The sequence below is a fragment of the Formica exsecta genome, unplaced genomic scaffold (assembly GCF_003651465.1).
Source record: "Formica exsecta isolate Colony F162 unplaced genomic scaffold, ASM365146v1 scaffold416, whole genome shotgun sequence".
NCBI classification, from domain to species: Eukaryota; Metazoa; Arthropoda; class Insecta; order Hymenoptera; family Formicidae; genus Formica; species Formica exsecta.
This window is the reverse complement of record NW_021851402.1, coordinates 84,960-94,807: the sequence shown is the minus strand read 5'-3', so window position 1 is coordinate 94,807 and position 9,848 is coordinate 84,960. Positions and strand designations below refer to the sequence as shown.

Here is a 9,848-nt window from a genome sequence, read left to right as displayed (position 1 = left end):
GTTCATTTTTTATAAAATTTTGAATTTTTTGGGAAATGCCTGTACACGCTTTAACTTTCGTAAATTTTGAAATATCTTCCTCTACGAGGAAGCCAAAATTAAAAAATCCGCTTGTTTTAAAGAGCTTAAGCTTTGTGAGCAAAATAAAATGATGAGGAAGCAATTTTCTAATTTGCACATTTTTCAGCTTGTTATATAAAGAAAAAAGTATATATACGGAAAACAAATGAATATAAATTGATAACTTAAATTTACAAAAATTAATTCATTTTACAATCTATATCACTGCTCTAACAATGTCTATGTTGTTTTATTTCACTCTAATTATTTTACTCTAATTAATTTAAACTTTTAAAATATTTATACAGAAAGTTAAAACACATAGATAAATATATTCAGCATATATTTAATAATGAAATAACGTTGATGATAAAAATGAAGGAAAAAAGGAAAAAACCTGATTTTTGTTCCATCTTTAAAAACTAAAAAGAGATCTCTCCTTTAATTTTTATTTCCTATTGTCTTATTGTTAATCGTATAAAGAATAGTTAATTCATATTCTTCAATAAAGTGATATGGAAGTAAATGAATCTATGTCATAAAGCAATTTAAAAATCAAAAAACAAGATACAAAGATTGCATTCTTCATAAGGAAGTTCCATCGATCCTTAATAAACGATAGTACATATTAGAGATATGCGATTTGAGAAACGCGCAGTCGCGATTCTCGATGATTGTAAGCGGGGGCGAGAAACGATCGGTGAAAGTGAGACGGGAGACCACATATTGAGAATGGTATGGGTCAAAATGCCGCATGTACAAAACTCTTCAACGAGAGATGTAATTTTCCAAATTTAACCAGTTTACAAAATTATTAAATTTTATGTAAATAGTGATTACAAATCCCAAATATAATAGATATGCTCGCGTTATCTTTTTATAGACACATTGTTTACAAACTAAAATGTCTGTGTGTATACAATTCTTAATATTAATTTTTAATTTAAAACATTTTTTTGAGATTTTATGCATGATGATCAAGAGTTGTCAAATGTGAAGTAATGACACAAGTCAGTAAAAATAATAAAATAAATAATATATTACATGAAATTAAGAGAAAAATTATATATATTTTTTCAAAGGGATATAATTTGACACAATTGTTATTTTGACACAAATAACAATTTGTATATTTGTATATATAATTTTTGTTCTTGTGGATTATAGAAAAGAACATTCTAATAAAGGTATATTTAATGAAAAACTATATGACTTATATAGTTGTTTTATTTTATACTTTTAATTACACTTTGATATTCAACGAATCGATTCATATACAGAAAAAAAGTTGTTTATTAGATTTATTGATTATTTATCATTAAAAACAAAAAACATCTTTTAAAAATAGAATTTTTTTTTAAATTATATGAATCACTTAATGAAAAAATACTTTATTATAGTGTTTTGAAAAGCTCTCGAGATAAGCTACAAGAATGTGCAATAAAAAATGGGAGGTTCTATTTAAAATTTTAAAGTTACCTCCCGCCTCCTTTAGAGGGGGAGCGGGGGCAATTTTATGTTTACGTAGTTAGAAAGGCCCCTCGAAAACATGAAACTTTCCCATGAACAATTTTTTGATTTGACAAATATTTTTAGAGTTATTAGCTTGTAACGTTGTTTACGTGGGCCACCCTGTATATGTATTCTGCTATTATTATATTTTATATTTTAATGTGAAAATCATAGAATCCGGATAAAATTTTTATGCAAGCGTGTGTTCACTAGCGAGATTGATTCACGCAGTTTCATCATTTACACAGTTTTGGAAAGTAGTGTTAGTTATTTTTATGCTCATTGAACTTGCTAATTATTTTTTAGCGCGGGTTCCAATAACTGTACAGATGTCGAATAAATATAAGGAAACGTCGGGACACACAAAATGAGATGAGACGAGCAGTGAAGCGCAGATAACGGTAATGCGCGACGCGCTCGTTTCATCTGTCCTAATATATCTTATATCCGATATAGTCAATCCGGCCCCAAAGAGAGGAGAAACTCGGGTATAACGAGCGCGTGTGTCCTACGATTTACATATATGGCGCAAAGTGCATCATCATGTGCAACGCGGCTGGCAAGTGTGCAAGGTGCAATCGGCTTTCGAGGCATCTCTTACGTACACATGCCACAGGTTGATATCACCTGAAGAGGAAGGAAGCTAAAAGAAAGAGAGGGAGAGAGTGAGAAACGAGAGGAGAAGAAAAAGACTATGGCTGTATGTCAGGGGGCCAAGCTAACGGTCCAGTCAGGCTCTTAAGACTCTCTTGTAACCCATTGCAGTGCGATTCGTCTGCTTCTCTTTCCTCTCTCCTCTTTCGGTCCTTTCCGCCTTGTTGCATGCATCGCGTCGGATCATGATATTAACCCGGAAAACTGAATTGCGCTGAAACATTTATGATAAAAATTTATATTATACTTTTGAAAAAATATTTAGAAGAAGCGTTACATAATTTTTGATTCAGAAGAAAATTATAATAACGTGTTTTGTTTTTCTCTATAAACGTAATGGCCATTTATCTGACAGATTGTTTCATAAATAATTAAAATAGTATTTTTACCGTTAAACAAAGCATTGGAACATGATTATAATTGTAAATGTTCGAAGATATAACAGTATTTTTTATTAATGTCATCAAATATCTCGTTATTTTATATTGATTTAGTGATTGTCCGTCTGGAACATTTTGCAAAATTTAGTTATGCGATTGTACTTTTTATTTGAAGTTTAATATATATTTAACTATGTTGTCTTTGGTGAAAATGAATTGGTCTATGAATTGGTAAAAACCAATTTGTTCAGATCGTGCTTTATATAACGCAGAGCTCGAAAAACATAGAATGTCCTTCCATTTGGAGAAGCAGTTATCATAAAAGTATCCTGTGTTAAGGATTAATTATTTTTATAATGTTACAGATGCGGAAATTACGGGAAAATGAAAAAAACCGACCAATACCATCGGCATCTTACATAAAAAAAAAGATTCTCACAGATGATGGCCATACGGTATGTGATTGCTGCCTTCTCACATACACATTTTTACAAGTATAGTTTCTTCGATCCACGCACTTATGCAAAATTTATTATTTGCAGCGTCCGTTATTTCTGTAACAAAGTATAATTTATTTTAATATTTTAAATATTGTTTTTTAACTATTATTTACTATTATTATAATAATGATATATATAATGACATAAACCATAGTTGAGATGTGATGTATTATTTAAGGTGGAGTCATATGTCCGCGCAGTAAAATCTGACAAAGCCATAAATGAAATCGAAGTCGAGCATCTCCGTGAACTTGCGCTTGAACAGCAGGAAGTCATCGAAATACTTAAACAGACAATTAAGGTAATGGATTTTTCTTGAGAAAGTCGACATATATATAAACAAATTGAAAATTTGAAAAATATTGTTTTTGATTTGTACGAAATAAGATTTTGGAAAAAAAGAGTTACATTGTACTGACATAATGAGTATCAAAACCATAGTATGTTTTTTTAACGTAGATTTTTTAAATCTAAAATTTGTAAATTGTTTGAATTAGAATTTTAAAAAATACGTATATACAATATACATATATATAGGGGAAAGTAGGATAAAACCGGGTACTTTTTTGGATGTCTTCCTATAAAAAATCAAAGAATAAAAAAAATTTTGCTGACCGTTGGTTGTCTTTAGTGGATCTTAAACTGCTGTTGCTAAAAAAAATATTTGATTACCAAGGATAACAAGATTTTTTGGGATTTTTTGGAGAAGTCGTTTTGCCGTACCGGTAGAGTAAAATCGGGTACCCATTTGAAAACATATAAAACACCGTGTAATTACAAAATCTAGATTTGTTTTAATCAAAATACAATACAAAGATGTACTCTATTGACAAAAATCACAAATAAAGATATCTTCTTGTTCTACATTGCTGCATGACTTTCTTATTTAATTTTTTAACTTTAAGAGTCTCCAAAAACTTTTTTTTAATAGTTTCCTTTTCTGACAAGTAGTAGTTTTCGTTTCCAACTGCTTTTTGTAGAGAGACAAAGTCAGGATAACAGTTTTTCTTCTTTTCATTACATGAGGTGTGTAGGTATCCGGTTTTGCCCCAACAAGGAAAATAACAAATAACAAAAACGGCGGCTATATATTCCGGTGTACAAAATGACGATCAAAACTAGTGCGATATATTCTCTAATATGTACAGAATGAAATGCTGCATTTACCGAAGCAGATGCTCTGTGTAAAAAAAAAATCCATAACGACTCGTTTGTTGCCCCGATATCGATATTTTTTGGCCCGAAAATTTTGAACTTCTCTCAAAAAAGAAATATCGTGTGTACGTGGGCACGGTTCATCTTAAAATAGTGTTGGCATAAATCTACAATTGATAACATGAATTAGCCAAAGATAATAGCACTTATCACGAAGAAACAGAGGTACCCGGTTTGACCCGCCTACCCGATTTTACTCTATTTTCCCCTATATATATGATATATCTAATTTAAGTAGATATGCGGGATTGTTTCGTAAGCAATGAAGAATACGAAAAAATTGTTTATACAATTAAATTTGCGATTTATCCCGCCAAATAAAATAATTAACTAATATTTATTTAATTGAATAATGCCAGGCATCTCGATCAAAATGATATTTGGGAAATATAAAAAGAAATATTTTTTTCTGTTAAGGAAAGAGAAAGAAAGTTGGAGCAATTATTAAACAAGAAAAAGAAGGAGGAATTTTATAAACAATGGCTTGAATTGGAGCCAGTTGCCGAAGTTGATGACGAAGAAGATCACGAAGATGATCATGACAGCGCTTTGTCGAGTGCCCCGTCTTCGATGTCACCACAGCCTGGAGGCTATGGTCAATGGCAAAATAATGGTATTACTAAAGAAGCATACGAGGCCATCCTTGTCGAGATCGAGGAGTTACAGTCAAAGTTTCTTAGAGAGCAACGAGAACTTTCGTCTGCCAAGATTCAAATTTGTGACTTGGAAAAAGCGCTCTTACAAGAGGTACAAATTGTTTACATACACAATATATTTTTTTATCAATTATTTGCTTTTAATATCACATAATACATGATTAATTATTATCCAAGAATGTTGGATATTTTCTCTTCGGTAATAGCAAAAGTTGATAGTCTTATACAATTAGTGTTATTTCTGCGTTTTGTTCAATTTGTATCATTGTGATGACTTAATGTAGAGGACTTGAATCAATTTTGTTTTAGCAATCAATTAAGAAAAAAGAAAAGGAAAAATATTATTTAAAATAAAATTAATTTAGGAAAGGCTCCGATTGGCAGACCACGGAGGTGTAAATGCCAATTGTGGAGGGACATTCTGCAGAGAATTATATTTAGATATTTGACCGCGACTTATTATTGTCTGACCGATTTATTATTATCTGATCGATATTGACAACATTGTATTTATTTTGAATTTTTTCCGTATCGTGTTGATGAAGGTCCAAAAAGGGATCAAAACATCCGCTTCCGTTTTTAATTAATTCTAATTCTAATTCTATAAAATTTAAATGTGTTCCATCGCATGGTTTTAATCAATTAATTGTGCATTAATTTATTTACGCCTGACTTACGGCGCCGGCTCCTATTGCCATTATATTTTTATTAAAAATATTATTTATTATACAAGTTATATGCATGAATATATTTAGGATTAAGATATATCATAAACCGATTCATTTTTATGTTTAGATTAGCAAATTATATTTTGTTATCACGAAAATAAATTATATTTATATATATTTTTTCAGTTGATTTGGATATTATATTATACGTATCAATATAAATAATAAGTGCTTTTTACTAATGTTGGAGCTATCAATTTAAATTAATTTGAATTAACTATCACGCTGAAATCATATAAATATAAATCATTCATCAAAGATTTTTTTTGGTACATCTATTAATCTAAAGAATTTTATATATATAAATACTTGGCATATCTGTATGTGCACTTGAAAGTTTCTTGTAAAAAACATTTGTATATGTTTTTTTGTCTTGGCAGAGATGTGTTGATCGTGATAAGGAGGTAAGCGAATTGAATGATAAACTTCGAGCTGCCGAAGAACGAGAAGCAACACTTTTAGTGGAGCTTTCAGAAATACGAGAGCAAAATGAGCTCTTGGAATTTCGACTGCTCGAACTAGAAGAAACAACTGTGCGTAGAGACAGTCTCGATCATGTGATGGACAGCGGCATCGTCTCGCCGGAACCCATTCACGCAAACAAGGTGAGTTTGAGCAAAAATTTGTTTCGAGTATTACATCGAGTTATCCGAGTTTTCTTTAAATTAATTAATATAAATTATATAATAATGGGCATATAAAAGAGATATTAGTTGCTTATTGTAAAATTATTGTTAAATGATAATTGATTATTGTGCATGTACTCTTTTTTTATTTTTTGCAATGATATTTCAGGCTCATCTAACAAACCAACAGAGAAGCCGCGCTGTTGCGACTGTGATACCTTACACAAATAACGCTACATTGATAAGCCCCGTGAAATCCGCGTCACCCGTGTTACCGCGCAAGCCTCCGCTCACTCTTCAGGAGAGCGGTATTTTTGAGGAAGAGGAACACATACACGAGGACGAAGAGAGTTTACTCGAAGTTGAGCTTACCAATCGTAGCACTCAGACGGATGTGCCGTCCGGTGAACTTCTTCAGGAAGTGCAGCGTCTCCAGGAGTTGAGAGCTCGAATTCAGGAACGTGCGGCTAAGATTACAACATCGATCTTTCATCCGATTGATTCATCTAAAATCTATTTCGATGTATCAACGATGGATTCAATAGTTCAGCTGACCTCCTACCAAGAGCGCGTTCGCGATCTTGAGGAGAGACTTGAGATTTGCGAGGAAACGGAAAAGGATCGAGAAAGAGAGAAGCAGCTGTCGAAACAACGAGAAGAGGAGTTGCTGGATGAAAATTATAAACTTACTGAGAAGATATATTGGTTGGAGAACGAGCTGCGAAACATCTCGGGATTTAGTTTCGAAAAAGATGGACATCAAGATGGGACGCCTAATATGCAGCAAATAAAAAATATAGATTTTAATAAATATCAAGTTCTAAAAATTTCAGAGAATTTAGAAGATGTGCAAAATCGGCTAAAAGATACAAATTGCACGCGATCTACTCAAACCATGAAAACATGGGTGAATAGTATGATTGTGTCTCAATGTCAACATCAGGATAACGTGGAAAATTTCGATCAACAGATTGCCTTAGGAGCGCAATGCAATGTCACGGTATGTAATTTACATCAATTGTGTCCAATTAACTCTTTTCCGAATCTTTTAAAATTAATTTTTTTATTAAAATGACTTTCATGAGAATTTTCGATTCTATGTGCCAATTTGGTTAATTTAACACATTGCCGACTGCTCAGATAGATCTACTCGTTTCATGAAGCATCATTGAATGAAGAGCCTATGTTTTGCTTTTATATACCTATGTATATATATGTATATAAGGGAAAGTTGGGTAAAACCGGGTAGGCGGTCAAACCGGGTACCCCTATTTTTCGTAATAAGTGCTGCTATTTATGGCTAACTTGTGTTATTAGTTGTAGATTGGCGCCATCATTATTTTAAAACAAATCGTGCCCCTGTGCACACGAAATTTCTTTTTTAACAGAAGTTCAAAGTTTTTAGCCATATATATATATTATTATAGCAAAATTAGAGCGAAAAAATTAAATTGAAGAATTGTTACCGCGACGGGTAATCGTCCTTTTTGAGTTGAGCATTCGTCGTCTGATCCACCGCTCGTTTTCGATTAACTCTCTTTTTAAAAGAAAAGGATTTTTGCGCTGGTCAGTCTTGCGAGGACCAATTCAGATCCATCTGGTATCCAGACACCGGGCCGACCTCTGCGTGAGAACTATCAGAATCACGGACAAGTCGAAAATACTCCCGATTTATGACTCGTTTTTTCTTTTATTACTAATTACTACCATGTTTTGTATAATGAAGAGAAAGTCTTAAAATGGAAAATCTAAAAGAAAAGTTCCAAAATAAAAATTTTCGATTCTACATATATATATTATTAAAAAATTTTTTAAATTAATCAAGATAAGTTAAAAAATATGGCTTATATAGGGGAAAGTTGGGTAAAACCGGGTAGGCGGGTCAAACCGGGTACCCCTAACTTGTGTTATTAGTTGTAGATTGGCGCCAGCATTATTTTAAAACAAATCGTGCCCCTGTGCACACGAAATTTCTTTTTTAACAGAAGTTCAAAGTTTTTAGCCTAAAAAAGATCGATATCGAGGCAAGAATCGAATCGTTGTGCACTTTTTCTATATAGAGCATCTGTTTCGGTAAATACAGCATTGCATTCTGTACATATTAGAGAATATATCATATTAGTTTTAATCAGCACTTTATACGCCGGAATATACAACCGCCGTATTTGTCACTTTCCTCGTGTTGGGGCAAAACCTGGTATTTACATATCTCATGTAATGAAAAGAGGAAGAACTGTTATCCTGACTTTGTCTCCCTACAAAAAACAGTTGGAAACGAAAACTAACACTCAGAAAAAGAAACTATTAAAAAAAAGCTTTTTGAGACCCCTAAAGTTAAAAAGTTAAATAAGGAAGTTGTGCAGCAATGTCGAAAAAGAGGATATCTTTATTTGTGATTTTTGTCAATAGAATACATCTTTATATTGTATTTTGATTAAAATAAATCTAGATTTTGTAATTGCACAGTGTTTTACATGTTTTCAAATGGGTACCTGGTTTTACCCTACCGGTAGGACAAAACCGGGTACTTTTATTTCTTCACAAAATCTTGTTATTCTTGGTAACCAAAATTTTTTTGTTTTTTAGCAACTGGTCTTATTTTCTCATAGTTTAAGGTTCATTAAAGACTTTCCCATATATAGGGGAAAGTAGGGTAAAACCGTGTACTTTTTGGAATTGTCTTCCTACAAAAAACCTGAGAGTAAAAAGAATTTTGTTGACTGTTAGTAGTCTTTAGTGGATTTTAAACTATGAGAAAATGAGGCTAGTTGTTGAAAAAAAATATTTGGTTACTAAGGATAATAAAATTTTTTGGAAAAGTCAAAATACCCGGTTTTGCCCTACCGGTAGGGTAAAACCAGGTATCCATTTGAAAACATGTAAAACACTGTGCAATTACAAAATCTAGATTTATTTTAATCAAAATACAATACAAGAATGTATTCTATTGACAAAAATTACAAATAAAGATATCCTCTTGTTCTACATTGCTGCAGGACTTTCTTATCTAATTTCTTTTTAATGTTTTTTTTCTGAATGGTAGTTTTTGTTTTCAACTGCTTTTTGTATATATATATAGGGAAACAAAATCAGGATAACGATAAGATAAATTTTTCCTCTTTTCGTTACATGAGATGTGTAGGTACCTGGTTTTGCCCCAACACGAAGAAAATAAAAAACACGGCGGCTGTATATTCCGGCGTACAAAGTGATAATCAAAACTAATGCGATATATTCTCTAATATGTACAGAATGCAATGCTGCACTTATCGAAACAAATGCTCTATATAGAAAAAGTCCATAACCACTCGATTGTTGCCCTGATATTGATCTTCGGCCCAAAAATTTTGAACTTCTCTTAAAAAAGAAATATCGTGTGCACGTGGACACATCTCAAAATAATGATGGCATCAATCTACAACTAATAACACGAGTTAGCCAAAGATAGTAGCACTTATCACCAAAAAACAGAGTTACCCGGTTTGACCCTACTTTTCCCTATATATATATATATATA

At 32.1% G+C, this 9,848-nt stretch overlaps 1 protein-coding gene across 1 annotated transcript in view; it reads left to right on the top strand.

The window, feature by feature from the left end:
* Positions 1 to 9,848, top strand: part of LOC115240121 (janus kinase and microtubule-interacting protein 3) — a 44,613-nt gene that overhangs the window by 27,620 nt on the left and 7,145 nt on the right. The window contains 5 exon segments of the mRNA XM_029815094.1: positions 2,972 to 3,061; positions 3,285 to 3,407; positions 4,739 to 5,068; positions 6,086 to 6,310; positions 6,501 to 7,331. Coding sequence (XP_029670954.1) covers positions 2,972 to 3,061; positions 3,285 to 3,407; positions 4,739 to 5,068; positions 6,086 to 6,310; positions 6,501 to 7,331 — 1,599 coding nt within the window.